This window comes from Perca flavescens, chromosome 5 (assembly GCF_004354835.1).
Source record: "Perca flavescens isolate YP-PL-M2 chromosome 5, PFLA_1.0, whole genome shotgun sequence".
NCBI lineage: Eukaryota > Metazoa > Chordata > Actinopteri > Perciformes > Percidae > Perca > Perca flavescens.
Genome location: NC_041335.1, coordinates 17,684,207 through 17,704,447, shown reverse-complemented (window position 1 = coordinate 17,704,447; position 20,241 = coordinate 17,684,207). Strand labels below are relative to the sequence as shown.

General features: G+C 44.3%; 1 protein-coding gene across 1 annotated transcript; it reads left to right on the top strand.

Annotated features, from left to right (window-relative positions):
- Positions 1–514: 514 nt before the first annotated feature.
- On the top strand, positions 515–19,152 carry si:ch211-225b11.4 (thyroid adenoma-associated protein homolog). The gene is made up of 32 exons (XM_028577982.1): positions 515–667; positions 1,514–1,619; positions 1,728–1,908; positions 2,010–2,096; positions 2,181–2,208; positions 2,325–2,473; positions 2,565–2,687; positions 2,772–2,892; positions 5,249–5,394; positions 5,475–5,559; positions 5,636–5,772; positions 5,872–6,069; positions 6,150–6,879; positions 7,105–7,257; positions 7,384–7,493; positions 11,264–11,424; positions 11,506–11,675; positions 11,770–11,934; positions 12,096–12,244; positions 12,398–12,535; positions 12,617–12,721; positions 12,818–13,018; positions 13,105–13,255; positions 13,625–13,877; positions 14,214–14,450; positions 14,567–14,771; positions 15,670–15,858; positions 16,587–16,846; positions 16,956–17,111; positions 17,191–17,460; positions 17,552–17,754; positions 17,858–19,152. Exons 1-32 carry the CDS (start codon positions 580–582, stop codon positions 18,103–18,105), a joined length of 5,703 nt encoding a protein of 1,900 aa, XP_028433783.1. The 5' UTR covers positions 515–579; the 3' UTR covers positions 18,106–19,152.
- Positions 19,153–20,241: the final 1,089 nt, after the last annotated feature.

Here is a 20,241-nt window from a genome sequence, read left to right as displayed (position 1 = left end):
GAACTGCAGTCTGGGGCACCAAATGAAATAAACATGAGGCATGAAGAAAAATGGGTGTTAACACAATAATATCAGCTCTATTAAATTAATTGTGAGTTTTATTTATTTTTTATTGGATTAAACCCTGTCTAATGGCCCCTTATTCAAATATTATTTTTAACATTGTCTGTAAAATATAATGGAAATGATCACTGTAAGATTGTTTTCTTACCTTTCCCACCTGCTCTCTTGTGAGCACCCACTGTGTTACCTCAGCTTCACATGATGGAGATCCAACGCTTCCTGTAAAAGAAAACAAGCCATCACCAACCGCCAAATCTGTCTAAAATGACAGCAGACTACACAATCACATCTTTGCCTTCCTTCTCTCTTTTAGTGAGCTACTACACTGGAGAATGGTATATTCTGGCAACTTAATATTTCCAAATTCTACTAATTTCAATGAACAAAACATAAACAAACATGGAAATCTCCTAAAACACAAGGCCCATACAAGGAGAATGACGTTGTTAAAGGCAGACATTTTTATATCTTTTACCTGTTGTATTAGATGGAGATACTGTCCTCAGATTCAAAGAGATGTCGGATGTGTTTCCGAGCAGAAGTGCAGTGACTGCTGGTCCAGTTGCAGTGAGACGGGACGGCTGGAAAACTGGTCAACATAACGGTAACATTTCTGTTTAAGGTTACTGCTTCACATGTTAGCTTCATAACATTATTTGATGAGTAATTCAACTAGCACGGTTGTCTATTAACTAGCTAACGTTCCTGCTAGCTCTTGGCTAGCTAGTTCTTTAGCGTTGAACTGTGCATATAACGTTAGCGTTATAAATGTTAAAGTCTTACCGACAATGTTTTGAGTGTGAGCCAAGGAAATGAACAGTAAAACACATGTGAGCGGGCGTGAAATGGATACTTGGGGAAATAATATATTATCCACGTTAGCCATTTGGTTTACTTCAGATTATAAAGTCGACATATTTGTAAACTGTATGTGATGTCTTGGCAACGCAGATCTTAAACGAATCACAGCTTTATACATTTTCTTCTGGGGGAAAACATATACTTAATTGCACAACAGCGACCTCATCTGGCCTGGAATGGTAGCTAGATGAATATAACCAGTCTTTTGCACAATAAACATGTTTCTACGAGTTGTCCTCATGTCATGTTAGAGTCGTATTATTGGCGAGTGTCAATTCAAGCTGTCATATTCAATTAAATATTATTTATAGAATTGTACATGTAAGTGCTCCTATCTACTTTTACAATTATTTTAAAACCTTTTCAAATACATTTTAGTTTGAAAAAAAAGAACCTGCCTCTAGGTGGCAGCATGTCGCTGTTATGCTACACTGACCGCTGGTCTAAGAATAGTAGAATAAGAGAGTTATATCACGTGACCAACGTGCCACCGTGCTGCTGCTGGCTGCTATGACAAATGTGTAGTCTGTGCATACTGTCTATGAGTCTGTGCAGTGGAGTTAATAAAACACAATGTTGTCGTTTGAAGATCTGATGACAAGTCTGAAAGACTGTGTGATCACCGAGGATCAAGAATCTGAAAATGGCAGCCACACATTAAGGCTCTTTTTTGACAAACTATCAGAATCCTCCAGGTTGGTAGCCTACTTATAAGTTAGCCTCAGCATGTTTGAGAACTAAGTATTTGTCACGTTTTTAAATAAGGTGTGATAATGACTGAATGGTTATGCTTGCATGAACAGGAGTAGTGTGAAAAGATGTAAGGAGCGCTGCTTAGAGGAGGCTGTCCAGCTGCTGCGACAACTTTCAGAGGCTCAGCTTCATGTTTTGGAGGAGAGTCGTCTCCTGCTTCTTGTCAGACTCCTCATCTCCATGCAACTGCAGATGGTCAACATCTCCACAGCCTGTCGTAAAGTGGACCAGGTCAGCCCTGCAGTATGTCTGTTCACCGTACAATGCTGGAAACAAAATGGAAACTCATTGAACATTTTATTGACGTATTGACATTTATATGTGCTTGACAGATGTTGCAACATTTGGCAAAGGTGGACCACCCAATGGTTTTTAGAGAAACCCATCATTGTTTGCAATCTATAGTCCATACCGACCAGGTACAGAACTCTCACTTCACTTGTGTTTGTCATATATTTGCTCAAAGGCACTGCAGATAACTTTTACCTCATCTTCTTTTTTAGGTATTGTCTTTTGAGGATCTGCAGAGAGGTTGGTGCAGGCTAAAGACAATGTATTATTACCATGTCACTAATTTCATATGTAAGTTTTTTTTTTTTTTATCATCTTACTGTTGTTTTTACCTTTTTTTTTTTTTTTTTTTTTAGCTTGTATGTTCCTGGAAGACAGCGCTGTTGGTCGTGAGGTGTGGCGAGAGTCATTCCTGTCTTTTCTGAATAAATTGTCAGAGTTATTCCCGGTTGTATTGCAACAAGAATCCCTGAGAGATGGGCCACTGTGTTACATTGCTGTCAAGGTACATGACGAGCAGTGTGCTTCATGAATCAGTCCATTGCAGACTTGCTGTGTGTTCTGTATTACTGACCTGAGAACTGTGATCTCTGCAGGTGTGTTTGCAAATTTTCCAGCTGTTGTCCAGTGACGTGGCTCCTCTAGTGTGGGACAAGGAACACATGGGCCCAGCAGTGCAGAAGATCCTGCAGGCTCTTATGGACATAATACTTGGACAGGTTACTCAATTCATCAGTTCAGAGTCACTTATTCAAAAGATAGATCTCTTTTTGTCTCATCAGTCAGCGTGTCCTGTCTTACAGTGCTGCAACAGGGACACTCGTCTTTTGGCAGGCACTGCTGTGGCCATGCTCATCAACACAGCATCAGAGAGCAGAGCTGGAGAAGCTGCTGCCTGGAGTCTGCTACAAGTCTCTCACTTAGGTAAGTTACCACCAACACTGCTGGATACATGTGCCCATGTGGGTAAAATATAAATATACTTCTTTCTCTGTTGAACTATATCCATCCATATAATATATATATATATATATATATATATATATATATATATATATATATATATATATATATATATATAGACACTACAATCTATAACTGAGTATGAATGCCTAGAGATTCCTCTTATTATATATTCCTGATTGAATCTCGGTCTGGTCGGAGACTTTAAAAGGCTGCTTTGATTCCACAGATTGGAATCTCTTTCACGAGATGGATATTGAGACAGCTACAGAATCTACAACAGACTATATACATTTTTGTGTGGACTCTATTGTGGAGAAGAAAACTGTAACAGTAGTTCCAAATAACAAAAGTTTTATAACAAAGGAAGTTAAGGAATGTTTGAATAGGAAGAAGTTGGCATTTATAAATAATGATAAAATAATATAAAAATAATAAATAAAATTAGTTCAAAGAGAACTGAATATATTACTGAGGGGGGCAAGGAAAAAATATAGAGATACAATAGAAGATAATTTTGCCACAGGGAATTCAAAAAACCTATGGGACTCAATGAAACTTGTGACAAATATGACATCCCCTCATAGCTCATAACTAATGATGACGAACATAGGGCAAACGATTTAAATGATTTTTTTCTTAGATTTGAGTCGCCAGATGATTATACGGATATTCTGGATAATGTATCATGTGAACCAGGTCAGAGGATAGTGGTGGACCCACAGGTGGTTAGCACTTTATTTAGAGGTGTATGCTCTAAAAAATCGATGGGTCCATATAGGATTTCAGCCTTTTTGTTGAAAACCTGAGCAATAGAGCTTTCCACGGCATTCTGCACAATTTTTCAAAAATCTTTAGATTCACATACTATTCCATCCTTATGGAAAAAATCTATTGTTATACCAGTCCCTAAGAAACAGAACTCAATGGAGAATCGTGATTTCAGACCTGTGGCCCTAACATCACATGTTATGAAGTGTTTTGAACGATATGTTTTAATGGGTTTAAAGGATCATGTTAAACCTTTACTCGACCCGTTTCAATTTGCTTATAAGGAGAGGGGAAGTACTGAGGACGCCATTAATTGCATCTCTCACTTAGTGACTAGTCATTTAGAAGACACTCAAGCATATGCCCGTTTACTTTTTATTGATTTTAGTTCAGCGTTCAATACCCTGAATCCTAGATTGCTGACCACAAAGTTAAAAGAACTTAATGTAAATCCATACTGTATCAAATGGCTCTATTCCTTTCTGAACAATCGCACACAACAAGTGAGAGTGAACAACTCGTACTCTGAGGTTAAAATTAAAAACACGGGAGCCCCGCAGGGATGCGTCTGTTCACCAATTTTATTTACATTATATACCAATGACTGAGAGTACTTTTTTTATCAAGTTTTCTGATGACACAGCAATTTTAAGCTTATTAAAAAGGCAAGATAATGTTTCACACTATTTCTCTGAGTTAGACAGATTTGTTGGCTGGTGCAATAATAACTCCTTAATACTGAATGGAGCCAAGACTGTAGAGATCATTTTTGATCCTAGAAGTGTAAGAGACCATAGTCCGGTAATGATATATGGTAATATCATTGCACAGGTACCTTCACATAAGTACTTGGGAGTTTATATAGATAATGCACTATGTTGGTCTTCTCATGTCAACAATCTTTGTTCCAGGTTACAGCAGAGACTATATTTTTTACGAAGGTTAAAAGCGTTCGGAGTAAATCTGAGAATTATGTACTTGTTCTACCAGTCTATCTTTGAGAGTTTGATCAGATATGGTATTACGGCATGGTATGGTAATTTGACTGTCCAATTAAAATCATGGTTGGGACGATTGGTGCACACGGCTTTTAAAATTATAGGGGGTGTGGGGGAACGATCACCCCAAGAGCTATTTGATGCTTCAATTCTAAATCATGCCAAGAAAATTGTGAGAGACGATACGCATATCTTGAATGACAATTTTAAATGATTACCTTCGGGAAGGAGGTATAGGGTCTTGATGTGCAGGTCTAATCGACTAAAAAACTCCTTTGTTCCTACTGCAATCAAGGCGCTAAATAGAAATGAAATACTGTGAACTGCCTTCTTGTGCTTTTCTTTTTTTAAAGTTATCTTATTTGTTTTAATGGATGCTGTATTGTGTGAATGATCTATTATTTTGTTTTATGTATTTTGATCATGTGTTTTATGTACTTTGATCATGTTGCTTTGCATGACTAGACTATGCACGGTGTCCGAGACAAATTTTCCAGTGATGGGACTAATAAAGTATAAAGTAAAGTAAAATTCCTGTTCTGTCTCAGAGCCCTGGCTGCTGACTGTTGGTGCTCTCCAGGCACAGTGCTGCCCTACAGGGAAGGACGGAGTGGACAGGCTGGCTGTGAGCAGGGGCCTCCTGACATGCTGTCGACCTCACATCTTGCTCAGTTCACATTTGGATGCCACAGAAGTAAATCTAGTTTAAACTTGTGTCAAAAACATGTTTAACTTCTGTTGTGCTTGCTTTCATTACCAAATCCATCATTTCAGATGTGCTTACTGCTGAAAGGCTTGTTTCCTCTGGTCTATGCTTTGTGTGAGGAGAAGCTGGATTGTCACTACTTTGCCTTTGAAGGTGGGTAATGTCCTGGTTGCTTATTTGTGTGCTTAACTGGCAATATCACCCATTCAAACATGGCATGTTGTTGCAGCATTAACACTGTGGCTGAAGAAAGTGAAAGAATGCCTGGCTGATATCTGGAAGATGACGGGAGTTCGCCTTCTCTCTGTCGACAGCAGCCTACAGCAAGAGCTTATTCACATTATATGGACCAATGCAGAAAGTCCAGTGAGTCATACTCTGAGCCATGTCACATAGTGGACCTCATTTGAAGACATACTTCTGCCAGGATTGTTCATTGACGTCTGTGTTACTGTGCCTTGGCAGGTGGAAGGTGTGTCAGAGTTTGTGCGCATTGCCTTTTGTCTGCTGCTGGACCTCTATGAGATGGACTGTGAGCAGTTTTGTGACACAAAGAAGACTCTTTATTTTACTCTACTTCAGCAAATAATCAAACTACCCTGTGAAGCCAAAGCCAAATATCATCGCCTTTGTGCCCTGCTGCCTTATTTGGGTACTGACATGGTGAGGATTAAGGGTTATTACAGTGTTAATATTGGAGTCAGTAGTGCTCATGATGACTTAACATTTCTTTAATCCATCAGGTGCTGGATCAATATGCTGAATTACCCAATCATCTCCTGAAGGGCTTGTCAACCAATCATCTGTCACCATGTGGATCGGAGCTTTACAAGTGTCTGATCCAGCAGCAGAGACGAGAGCTATGTGAAGGTTCACTGAAGTCCACGTCCCACACTGAGCTGGAGCTGGCCAATCAGTGGGCGAGGCGTTGGCGGCCCGTCCTTTATAAGGCGCTAACGTCTAATGTGACTCTTCTACAGAACAATAGCTCAACACACTTATTACCCTGCACCTTTCAAGTCTTCCCCTCTGCTGTGGATCCTCTGCTGGCCTCTCTGGACTTATCAGCCCCTGGACACCTCCACGCCTGGGCCTGCATCATGAGCGCCTATCGAGCCACGACTGGAGGCTCTCCCTGGGCTCTGCAGGGTAGCTCAACCGTTGAAACCCTCCAGCTTGCTCTAGGATCTGCGGATGACAAAGTCCGTCTCGCTGCTCTCAACCTACTCTGCTGCAGCCCTAAGACCAAAGACACTCCAACCACTGAGGAGATGTCAATAATGAGGATGTTTATTCCTCAGAACCTGAACTGCGAGTCCTCACCTTTTCGCCAACATTTTCAGGCCGGAGTGAAGAGGTTTCTGGTTCGTATCAGAGACGGCTGCTTGGCACATGTCAGAGGACAAAAGGGCAAAAAGAAAGGAGATGGCAAAAACTCAGAGAGGGATCAGGACATACTGGAGCAGGGAATAGGTGAGATAACTGACAGCTGCTGTTTTATATCACAACAATATACTGTTGTACTGCTGTACAGACTGATATACATTTATCATACTGTGTAATGATATGCCTTTACGGAACGTTTCAACTGAAGGTATATATCTCTGTATTCTTTTTCTAATGCTAACTAAATTACAACTCAGGACAGGGATAAGGGATGAGAACACTTGGTGTCCAACCTTTTTGTATATCATATAGGGTTTGTGGAATGGTTGGTTCAGATTCCATACAGCTATCTGGCACCAGGACACAGTTATCAGAGGAAGAAGACTGCGTTGCTGTTGCTGTCTGCAGTGCTGGAGACCTGCACAGACACCTGGAGGCCGGACAAAAAGAAGGGACAACCTCCAGGTAAGTTTGGAAAACCAGTGATTGGAAAATGGCCAAACAAATTAGTTGCGTAATTCCTGTCAAATGTTAACTTTGTATTGTTTTAAAATATTTTGACTTGGAATTTAAATAGTTTTGTGTTTCCAGCGAATATGGCGTCTCTTATTAACTGTGCCAGACAAAGAGCACAGTGGGATTTCGTCTGCAGGACAAAACAGCTGGTCCTCATCAGCTGTTTAGAAGATTCTACAAATGAGGTAGAGTTGCCTTAAAGCTTTAGTGCGTATTCTGCGTAACTTATTATTATTATTTTTAAAACATCCGTTTCATTCAAGCTATTGCCACATAAGTTGATACAAAGCTAATTAAGACGATCAGCTCCACAAAACTCTCTCTCTATTTCTCAGTAAGACTATGTTCAGAAGATTGTGTCGTCCAGCAACTTTCTTACGCAGAAACTCGAGTGAAAATAATTACCTCTTCTGAAGAGTCCCATCTCTCCAGCCCATGGGCCCACCACCTGTGGGAGGAACCGTTGGGGTCGGGTGCGATGCCACATGGGTGGCAGTGAAGGTCAGGGGCCTCGACGGACCAGACCCGGGCGGCAGACGCTGGCTCTGGGGGCGTGGGCGTCACCTCTCTGGGGGGAAGGAGCCGGAACTGGTGCGGGAGGTGGAGCGCTACCGTTAGATCTGGTGGGGCTTACCTCTACGCACAGTCTCGGTTCTGGAACCATACTCCTGGATAGGGGTTGGACTCTTTTCTTCTCCGGAGTTGCCCAGGGTGTGAGGCGCCGGGCGGGTGTGGGGATACTCACAAGCCCCGGCTGAGCGCCCGCTGTGTTGGAGTTTACCCCGGTGGACGAGAGGGTCGCCTCCCTCGCCTGCGGGTTGTGGGGGAAAACTCTGACTGTTGTTTGTGCATATGCACCAAACAGGAGTTCGGAGTATTCGGCCTTCTTGGAGACCTTGACTGGAGTCCTGCATGGGGCTCCAGTGGGGGACTCCATTGTTCTGCTGGGGGACTTCAACGCACACGTGGGCAATGATGGAGACACCTGGAGAGGCGTGATTGGGAGGAACGGCCTCCCTGATCTAAACCAGAGTGGTTGTTTGTTGTTGGACTTCTGTGCTAGTCATGGATTGTCTATAATTGAACACCATGTTCGAACATAGGGATGCTCATAAGTGTACCTGGTACCAGAGCACCCTAGGCCAAGGTCAATGATCGATTTCATAATCGTTTCATCTGATCTGAGGCCGTATGTTTTGGACACTCGGGTGAAGAGAGGGGCAGAGCTGTCAACCGATCACCATCTGGTGGTGAGTTGGGTCAGGGGGGTGGGGGAAGACTCTGGACAGACCTGGTAAGCCCAAACGTGTAGTGCGGGTAAATTGGGAACGTCTGGAGGAGGCCCCTGTCCGACAGACTTTCAACTCACACCTCCGGGCGGAGCTTTTCGTGCATCCCTGTGGAGGCTGGGGGCATTGAACCCGAGTGGACAATGTTCAAAGTTTCCATTGCTGAAGCTGCGGCGAGGAGCTGTGGTCTTAGGATCTTAGGTGCCTCAAGGGGCGGTAACCCACGAACACCGTGGTGGACACCAGTGGTCAGGGAAGCCGTCCGATTGAAGAAGGAGTCCTTCCGGGATATGTTATCTCGGAGGACTCCGGAGGCAGTTGCAGGGTACCGAAGGGCCGAAGGGCTGCAGCCTCTGCCGTGAAAGAGGCAAAGCAGCGGGTGTGGGAGAAGTTTGGAGAAGACATGGAGAAGGACTTTCGGTCGGCACCAAAGTGCTTCTGGAAAACTGTTCGCCACCTCAGGAGGGGAAGGGGGAACCATCCAAGCTGTGTACAGTAAGGATGGGACACTGTTGACCTCCACTGAGGAGGTAATAGGGCGGTGGAAGGAGCACTTTGAGGAACTCCTGAATCCGACTAATACGCCCTCTATGTTAGAGGCAGAGCTGGAGGATAACGGGGATTGTCGCCGATTTCCCAGGCGGAAGTCACTGATGTAGTCAAACAACTACACAGTGGCAAAGCCCCGGGATTGATGAGATCCGTCCAGAAATGCTCAAGGCTCTGGGTGTGGAGGGGCTGTCCTGGTTGACACGCCTCTTCAACATTGCGTGGAAGTCTGGGACGGTGCCAAAGGAGTGGCAGACTGGGGTGGTGGTTCCCCTTTTTAAAAGGGGGACCAGAGGGTGTGTGCCAATTATAGGGGTATCACACTTCTCAGCCTCCCTGGTAAAGTCTACTCCAAGGTGCTGGAAAGGAGGGTTCGGCCGATAGTCGAACCTCGGGTTGAGGAGGAACAATGCGGATTCCGTCCCTGGTCGTGGAACAACGGACCAGCTCTTCACTCTCGCAAGGATCCTGGAGGGAGCCTGGGAGTATGCCCAACCGGTCTACATGTGTTTTGTGGATTTGGAGAAGGCGTATGACCGGGTCCCCCGGGAGATACTGTGGGAGGTGCTGCGGGAGTATGGGGTGAGGGGGTCTCTACCAGGGCCATCCAATCTCTGTATGACCAAAGTGAGAGCTGTGTCCGGGTTCTCGGTAGTAAGTCGGACTCGTTTCAGGTGAGGGTTGGCCTCCGCCAGGGCTGCGCTTTGTCACCAATCCTGTTTGTAATATTTATGGACAGGATATCGAGGCGTGGTCGGGGTGGGGAGGGGTTGCAGTTTGGTGGGCTGGGGATCTCATCGCTGCTCTTTGCAGATGATGTGGTCCTGATGGCATCATCGGCCTGCGACCTTCAGCACTCACTGGATCGGTTCGCAACCGAGTGTGAAGCGGTTGGGATGAGGATCAGCACCTCTAATTCGGAGGCCATGGTTCTCAGCAGGAAACCGATGGAATGCCTTCTCCAGGTAGGGAATGAGTCCTTACCCCAAGTGAAGGAGTTCAAGTACCTTGGGGTTTTGTTCGCGAGTGAGGGGACAATGGAGCGGGAGATTGGTCGGAGAATCGGGCGCAGCGGGTGCGGTATTGCATTCAATCTATCGCACCGTTGTGGACGAAAAGAGAGCTGAGCCAGAAGGCAAAGCTCTCGATCTACCGGTCAGTTTTCGTTCCTACCCTCACCTATGGTCATGAAGGCTGGGTCATGACCGAAAGAACGAGATCCAGGGTACAAGCGGCGAAATGGGTTTCCTCAGGAGGGTGGCTGGCGTCTCCCTTAGAGATATGGTGAGAAGCTCAGTCATCCGTGAGGAGCTCGGAGTAGAGCCGCTGCTCCTTTGCGTCGAAAGGAGCCAGTTGAGGTGGTTCGGGCATCTGGTAAGGATGCCCCCTGGGCGCCTCCCTAGGGAGGTGTTCCAGGCACGTCCAGCTGGGAGGAGGCCTCGGGGAAGACCCAGGACTAGGTGGAGGGATTATATCTCCAACCTGGCCTGGGAACGCCTCGATCCCCAGTCGGAGCTGGTTAATGTTGCTCGGGAAAGGGAAGTTTGGGGTCCCCTGCTGGAGCTGCTCCCCCCGCGACCCGACACCGGATAAGCGGACGAAGATGGATGGATGGATGGATGGATGGATGAAGAGTCCATCATGTTTTTTTAATCCTCGGTGTCCTCCTTTGGATACTAACAACTGTGTGGAGGAGAGGTGGTGGTGTTGTGCGATCATGGAAGGCTTGTATCATGTGGATGCAATGGGAGTTTTTTTGTCATTACTTAGAATTCCTCATAGGGGAGACAGAAACTATGCACTATAGCTTTTTCTTTTTATGATTTTTTTGGTTGGGCATTTTAGGCGTTTATTCTACAGGACAGCTGAAGACGTGAAAGGGGAGAAAGAGGGGTGAATGACATGCAGCAAAGGGCCGCAGGCCGGAATTGAACCCGGCTGCGTCGAAGAGTAAACATTTATACGTGGGCACCCGCTCTACCAACTGAGCTATCCAGGCACCCTACGCACTGTAGCTTTAACTGGCCTCATTATCTGTTATATTGTTCAAATCAAAGATTGAGGTTGAATCATATTTTGAGAGAATAGATAAATGTTAATTTATTTTTCTTTTACAGATTCGGGAGCTCTCAGCTGCGTTACTGTTGAGGTTTTTCCCACACAGTTTTCCAGATGACATCGCTGCAGTGCTGCTCACGCGAACCAAACAGCTTCTGTGCAGTCCTCGGGTGCAGGAGGCTCAGATGGGAGCACTGATGATGAAGGTCCTCTTTCAGAAGTAAGCCTTGCCTCCTACATACCCTCGTTCAGAATTATGCCTGCTTTAGATGCGAATGATAATAAGTTGTTCTACCTGAAGATCACAAGACCAGCCTGACGCTTGCAGGCTGAGCAGTAACATAACTGTCAGTGGTGGAAGTCACCCCAAGGCCCCCTGCATGGTCAGATTCCTGGTGAAGGAGCTGGAGGAGCACTATCTGACAGCCAAGGCTGACATGATGCTTGCTGCCAGAACCAAGCCTATACATGGTGAGATCTACAACCTCGGATTTCTACCATAAATGAGCTTTAGCCCTAGAAATGTTGTTCAGTGCTTTAAATCCTCTCATCACTTATATTCCAGCTGTTCTAAGTGCCCTCCAGAGGTGTTTGCTTGAGGCACCCAGCAGTGTGTCAGACACACTTGACCACAGTTTGACCGTTGACTTGCTGGTCCTGCTGGAGAGTATGTCTCTACTGCTGCTGGGTGTTCTGTATGGAGACCGGGATGCTTGTGCCACTGAAAAGGGTAATTGAGTGATCTACAGAAACAGTACTGATTTGTGGATGAAGTACACTACATTTCAGATTTATCTACACACACACACACACACACACACACACACACACACACACACACACACACACACACACACACACACACCACAGTAAATCACTCTTCTGTCTTAGATGCCCCCCCTTCTTTTTGTGATATGGGAAACGCCATCAACTCTCTGATAGCCCAAGAGTCTAGAGGAGGCCGGGGGGATGGAGAGGAGTGTGTCCTGCTATCTGAGGAGCACAGCCTCGTTCTCACCTGCTGCTGGGTCTCCCTCAAGGTAAGACAGAACCAGAAGCACCGTTTAAGATGCATAATGGGATACTTGATTCAACATTTAGGAAGATGGCAGAAATCTGACACTTTAGCTGATTGTATTTGCTGCATGTGTATTTTTTTCTCGAAATGACTTGCTTTCATGGTTTCTCATCAGGAAATAGGAATCTTCTTAGGCTCTCTGGTGGAGAAAATTCTCACTGAATCCAAATCCAGCAAGTGCCTCCTAACAAAAGAGGATCTAACAAAGGCATCAAAAGTGTTCAAAAATATTCTTCTCAAATGTCGTCACTGGGTAGGTTTTATGAATCCATTTAGAAGCATTAAGTCACCTCAACTCTCGTTACTTTCTGAACCGCATATTTCTGTTCACCAGGGGGCAGTAGAGGGATGCTGTGCAGGTTTTACCAAGTTCTGTGCCTCTTTATTGAGCAGCAATGATCCAGAGCTTAGGGATATCCCAGCCCACATGCTGAAACAAGTGAGATGTGATAAATGCTTATATGTAATTTTCATGAATAACTTGAGAAGTTAAACTATGGCTTAAAGATATATTTCCTACCCTGTCTCTTTATAGGGATTGCAGGTTGTGCGGTCCCCTCGTTCTACCTCTGTGACCCGGCGGGCTGCAGGGTTGCCTATGCTCATCCTGTGCGTTGTGTCAGCAGAGGAGGCCAGTAAAGCAAGACCACTGTTAGCCCACAGTATGCAAGTCTTACTGGAGACAGCCAAAACCCCTCTACCCGAGGACTGGGACCAAACACTGGACCTGCCACAGGTTTGTACACAGCAACACGAATAAGGATATTAGTCTTTAGAACCACAAAGACAGATGTGGTCACATAATTGTCCTTTCCTTTGCAGGTGTGTGCGGTTCACACTCTGCAGGCCCTGGTTCGTGGTTCTGGTCTGGGAGTAGCTGTTCTTCAGTTTGCTCCGGCTGTAGCCATCTTATCACTCACTCTGCTCAGTTCTCCCTGCTGGGCCATGAGGAATGCTGCTCTGCAACTTTACAGTAAGTTTTAGGCTGTATTTGTAATATGAAGGGCTAGAGCTTATCGATTGAGCTGCCCATTATTTTCTTGATTAATTGGTTAATTGTTTAGTCTATAAAATGGCAAAAAATAATAAAAACTGCCCAACGTAATTTGAATTGCATTTTTTGCATGACCGACCCAAATAATCAGTTGTTATTAATGCAGATAATCAATTAACGATCATAGAAGACAAAACAATCTAGCAAATACTCACATTTTAAGTGCTGAAACCAGTGAGTGTTTGCTTAAAAGGTTATTGACACGATAAAAAATAGTTAATTAATCGACTATTTGGTTCAGCTCTAATTATTACCCCTGATACTACAGTAATTCAAATCTGTTTCCAGGTTCTCTGTGCTCGCGAATGCTCGGCCAGCGGCCCAGCAGTGAAGAGGGTGGCTCCACCCAGCACTGCATGTCCCCGCTTTCCTTCTTCTTCCACTACCCTGGGCTCCAGCTCTTCCTCCTGGGCGAGCTGAAAGGGGCAGCACAAGACCTCCAGGGCCCACCGAATGAGGCCAAGCTACACCTCCAACCTTCGCTCTTCCCTGTCCTGACTCTGTTAGCACAACTCCAGCCTGGTGTCCAAGACTTAACAGAGTGATTACTGTTTACTTATCACTAGACAGTTTGGTCAGGTTAACTGTTAGTCATCTTTATATCAGTGGCTTTCATCCAGGCCTAAAGGATGTAGTATTTTGTTAGATCAGTGTATTCATAACTTGTTCACCTTTACTAGTGAAGAAGGAACTTAAATAAATTAGATTTTTTTTTGGTATTTTATTAGAATTAAAATGAACAGATTATTTGAGTTTAATGGTGTGACCGAGGATCACTTGATAAAGGACTAGTTTTACAAAGTTTTGTACATTTATGAATCTCCACACTGAATATTATTTGACCGAGTGAATGTCTTCTCTGGTTTCCCTCTGCCAGAACTTTGTCAGACTTCCTGCCTCCTTTACTCCAGCTGTCTGCCAGTCCTATTTACAGTGTGAGAGTGATGGCCTCGAAGGCTTTGGTTGCCATGACTCCCCCCTCAGAGTACATGAACATCCTCATCAAACTGACGGCTCAACTGCCCAGTCCACAGGAGCGCTGCTATCACAACCGGCTCCACGGACAGCTGCTGCAGATCAAAGCTATTCTAAAGAGAGCTCTCTGCACGGTCAGGTGAGACTAAAAAGAGCTGTTTATTAATTCATCAGACACTTTCAGGCTTTTAAAATGCCCCGTGTATTCATTCATCAGACACTGTCTTTGAATCGCTGCTGTGTTTCTATTCCCAGTGGCCCTTCAGCTGACCTGTGTGAGGTGCTGCGCCGGGTGGATACCTCAGTGTGGCTGGTGACTGAAGCTCAACGCTGCCCCCTAGTGAGGGCGGCCTACCTCGGAGTGGCAGACTCACTCAGAAGATTCTGCTGTGAGACCTACCTGTCAAAGCTCAGTGACACACTTGTGCATGACCTCCAGACCCCTCAACAGGAGCTTCAGGTGTGTGACACCCATGTATAAAATATAGACATTGTTTTTTTTTAGTTGGACATTTTAGCCTTTTATTGATAGTATAGATAAACATAGATAGACGGGAAATATGGGGAGAGAGTTGACATGCTGAAATGGTCCGTGGCCCAGAAATGAACCGGGGACGTTGCATTTACATAGTACTGGTCTTAAAGACCCTGAAACCTATTTTCTCAATCAGCATTTTACTAAAAGTAATGGATTCATACATGAACACAGCATGCCAGCATTTGAACAATTTAGGTTATTTCACATAAGATATTTCTGTTTGTACGGTTTTGTCTGCGCTCTTCTCGCTGGTTTTTAGTAAGCGGGGCTCTTTTGGAAAAACGTGACATATATTTCTGTGCACAAATGAGGAGTTAGCAACATTTTAATCAAATTATGATGACATTTTGTGGTTGTTGACTTATGTTGTCAATCAAATATGATCCAACTACATTGACATGTCCTCATTAAGCAGATTAGCTGAGTTTTAAAGTATTAAACTCATGATAAATACATTTTTAGAATGTTTTTTTTCTGAACTTAAACCGTTGCTTATTTTTAGTCAAGAATATGTACTGTTATATAGAAATGCTCAGTATCTTAAAGTCCCAAAAACTAGACTCAAAATCGTATTTCTCTGATACATTAAATATACATGACTTAAAAGTAACATCAAAGTAACGCAAAACATATTGCGAGGTAATTCAGAAGAAAAAAATCTAATTGTGACGCTTCAGGGCTCCGTACAAAACTGTTCTAACTTTGGCAGAAAATAGTGCATGTAGGACCATCACTCATTGTAAGAAGCTGTTTGAGAAAATACATTTTCGACAAGGCTACCAGGATGCCCCAACAGATATTTTTTCTGTCATTTCCACAGGTCGGGTTGCCATCCTTCCATCAACAAGCCATCCACTTTCTGTGTGCAGATCTAAATTGGGCATGTCAAATCTGGGACAACTTTTCTGCAGCGAGCCCCGATCTCAGGCTCTCATTGGTCACGTGGGTGGTGGATGGGTGGGATTCACAGCAGACCGGCCTGAGAGAGGTGATCCAGAGGGTGTTGCAGGTGAGACATGATCTGCTCCGTACACTTAAGCATGAAGTAAACAACCTTTCCAAAAACCTGTCTAACAGCTTTCAGTGTAACGAACTTCTTATAGCACAATGGGAGGAAACTGGGGAAATGTAAATACAAAGCCATCTGGCTGAGAGATCTTTTTTCACTCTGACAAGACAGGGTGTGTCTATAAGCTTTTATTATTGCTGTTCATATAGGTCATTTAGATAAACTCTGCAGCATGATACATTATCTAGACCACCCAGTTGTGCCTACCCATGTATATCCTGTGTTGTGATAGCTTGATAAGATGTGATTCTGCATATCTACAGAGAGTGGGTAAAAATGGACACTACTGATCATGTGTCCTAGTCATTTATTACATTAATTATTATTATTTACAGCACTTGTTTACATTTATTACATAATATAGTTGGACTACAGCATCCTGTTTTCATGTATTTGTTTTACTATGATAATGGTACAGTAAAACGTGTTTTGTTGAGGAAACCACTAAAATAATCTTAGTAAAGTGCTCGAGTTGTTGTTTATATTTGCAAGAAACATAAATTCTTTACATTAGTGTGATATGTAGTGATGTTTTCAGATTACAGATTATATATCTCTTATACGATGCCTAGTGCAAGCCAGTCGGGGTTTACCTGGTTGGCATTTAAAAGCACATTGATCATTTGACAAGTAGATTAAAGAACTACATTGATGCTCTCTATCTCAAGTCAAACCTGAGGGAGGCATTGTTGAGCCACAGTGTGGAGTACCGCAGGACCTACCTCGCAGCCCTGGTAGCAGTGATGGCCGGAGGTGATACTACTTTACATCAACATCTTCCTCAGTCGACCCCACTGGAGGAGCCAGTTCTGCCAGAGTGTCTGGATTTGTTGCTTGGGGACCTGGAGGACCAGCGAGGCGGGCCAGAGTTTCTGTCGCAGGCTCTGTATGCTGCTAGTCTGCTGCTTTCCCAGTGTTCAGACTCCAGGTATTTTTTTTTTTTTTTTTTTTTTTTTTACTTCAGTATAGAGTCAGATACTGTACTGGAACACTTCTACCTGCAGCTCTGACTTTATTCTTATCTTTGTGTAAATCAGTCTAAAGATATCCGTGTTCCAGCGCTGGTGTAGCGTTTTGGAATGCCACCGGTCCCCAGACGCCCCTGAAGTGCTCAGGATGGCGTGTGCTGAAGCTCTGTGTGTGGCTGGAGTTCCTCTAATGAGCCGCAGCACTCCGCCTGCCATCATGATCAGGTGTGAAGGAAGTCAAATAAAGTTACCAATCAAATGATACAGAAACAGAAATTTTAAATGTTGAATCTTTCTGGTTTAGGTCGATCAACACAGGCCTCTACTTGCTGCAGGACCAAAGCCAGCAGGTGAGGATGAAAGCGGCCTGTTTTACCTCCCTGCTGCGCCATGCGAGAAAAGGAGAAAGCCAGAGGAGCGTCTACCTTATGCAGGTCAACCAGGCTCTGCCGCTCCTACTGGACCTGCTGCTGGAGGAATGCTGGGATACTCCTGGCACACTGGAGGTGCTGCTGTGTCACCTGCCTCAGCCTGACCTCAGATCTGTGCTAAGAGAGGCCTCAGAGCCGACGGGGTGTGTTACCTCACTGAGTCAATAAACATAAACAAACCGAGCAATCTTAAATGGAGTGTTGCTTAACTTTAATTATTGCGGTCTTATTCAGGTGTTCCAGCCTGTACGAACAGGATGAGGCCAATGTGTTTGCAGAGCCCTCTGTGATGTGTGCACATGTGCTGCCTTACCTGCTGCAGATGGCTGAAAAATCCTCTGAATCCTCTGCTGTGGCACGGAGCCTGAGTGCATGGGCAGAGGAGAGTGCTGCACAGGTGCTAGACAGCCTTCGAGTCTGCAAAGAGCTCCAGCCAGGTAGCACATTAGCTTGTCAGTCTGAATATAAGATGTTGTGGGATGAGCTGTGGTATATTGTAAATGCCCTGTGTTACAATGTGAATATTTATTTTCTCTTCAGCTGAGACATTGACCACGGCCTGGCTGGCTCTCCTCGTGGACCCCCGTTTCCACGGCACCCTGTGCAGCCTGTTCACCAGGGCTGCCTTTCTCCTCCGGCTGTTGAAAACATCTGATGATGTGCGACACCTTTATGATCCTTCAGCGCTGCACATGACTTTACAGGAAGTTTGTAGTCTGCTCAGTCCAAACGGTGTCCACTTCCCCTCTGCTGTAACAGCTGCTGTGGCTGGAGAGCTGCCACAATGACGGAACAAGGGCCTTTTTCCGTATACTCAGTGAGGAAAAGCCTCTTGGTCGATGAGGCCCGGGATGAAATTAGCTGTGGTTATTTCAAGAATGATTATGACATCTACATCTGCAGCCTTAGTCTTGAATGAGTAGTGCAACTGCTGATGCTGCAGTACACCATGCACTTGGCAGGCTGACTAAGTTTTGTAAGTGGCTGCAGTCAGAGAAGGGATCCACTGGGCATTAGGTGCCATGTTCCTCATACGGTCTAGAGGCCTGTTTTTGCTATAGTGCTTTTAAATAAGAGTTTATAACATTGCATTTTCTGAAGCTGTATCCCATTTTTTTTTTTATAATAAAGCTTTTTTTTATGCAGAGGTACAGCCCCTGGAATAGCCCCAGGTCTGTCTTTATGATCACCATCACTTCAAAGCAATATGCTTATATATTCTTATTCCCAGACCAGCGCTCCTGTCCTCTGTTGTTCTAAGTTGTTTTCCAGGTCCATACGTGTTTCAGGAGGTACAGTAGCAGTACTCAGACTGACGCAGTGATGTAATGTGATAGCGTCTGCAGAAATTGGCTGTTTGGTGCCCAGCAGGGGAATATAATGTATGTTTTGATGCTCCATTAGAGACCTTCTGCCTCGATAAGTGTCCATTTTCCAACCACATGAGGGCTGAAGGTGATTGACTGGATCGAATAGAGAGCTATCAGTTGCTTAGCAACAGACAACACACTGGAGCAGTCTTACATCAACAGATAGCCCACTGCTTTTGTTTGAGATGTGTGGCTCCCAGTATTAGGCAAACACTGACGTGAATTACTTTGTACATGCTATGTTTGGCCATGTTAGGCTACTTATTAATAAATGTACATGGAAGTTTTTGTTGTTGTATCCTCACAACTTTTTTTTTCTTGGCATAGTGTATTGTCAGAGGTGATTACATGTTTAAAATAATATCTAAAAAAAAAAGTAATAGTATCTAAACAACCAATGTTTTAACATCTGACTGTAAACCAGCAGTTTTTTACCTAATTTATTAAAGGGGGAGTACACTGAGAGTAATGCTATCTTTTTCAGGAACGCCCTGATCACATTCACACAGTTACACTTTCACACCTGGAAGCTGCCCAGTACAACAACAGTCTGATCTGCTGGTCTAATGTGTGTGTCTGATGAGCAGCTCCATTGGAGCGATTGAGGTTAAGGGCATCTTAGTGTTGGTAATGCTTTTTACTTTTAATGCTTTTCAGATTTATCCTGCCGGTCCGGGGATTGAACCGATGACCTTCTGGCCACCTCCTCAATAAGTCATTTAAGACAAAGCTTAGGAGCACGGACCCTTTAAAATAATGGGGGGCTTGAACTTTGCTCTACTTCCAGACAAAGGCAAGAAAAACATGTGCTTGACATCTTGCCAACATGCCTGAAAACAAGGGCAGATGAAAGACAAAATCTTATCAGAAGTCTTGTCTTCTGCCTCAACCTTGAAAACAAAGTTTGTGAAGTGAGTTTAAAAACAAGGTTGTGATGTTCTTGAAGGCCAAGTGTGTATAAAACTGGAAAATGACCATCTGGCATCATAAAAACCTTTGCTATTGTTACGGAGAGTGTCTCAGTAAGCCTGCTAATTTAATAGTATGGCAACAGGGAATAAGGATAGATACAAGAACTTTTTTGCAGTTGATACTCCTGTGTGTGTGTGTGTGTGTGTGTGTGTGTGTGTGTGTGTGTGTGTGTGTGTGTGTGTGCGCGAACGCGCGCACGCACAGAGAGACAGATGTGTGCACCATTTGGAGCGTGCAAGAGTGTTTTTCCACTCAATGTTGGGTCTCAAGTAGCCAGTGGATCTTCGCTCTTGAAAAATGCCAGAGTCAAGTCTTTTTATTCTAAAAATGGAACTACAGTAACAATATTAAAGGTACCATGGCATGAAAATTTCACTTTATGAGGTTTTTTTAACATTAATATGAGTTCCCCCAGCCTGCCTATGGTCCCCCAGTGGCTAGAAATGGTGATAGGTGTAAACCGAGCCCTGGGTATCCTGCTCTGCCTTTTGAGAAAATGAAAGCTCAGATGGGCCGATCTGGAATCTTCTCCTTATGAGGTCATAAGGAGCAAGGTTACCTCCCCTTTCTCTGCTTTGCCCG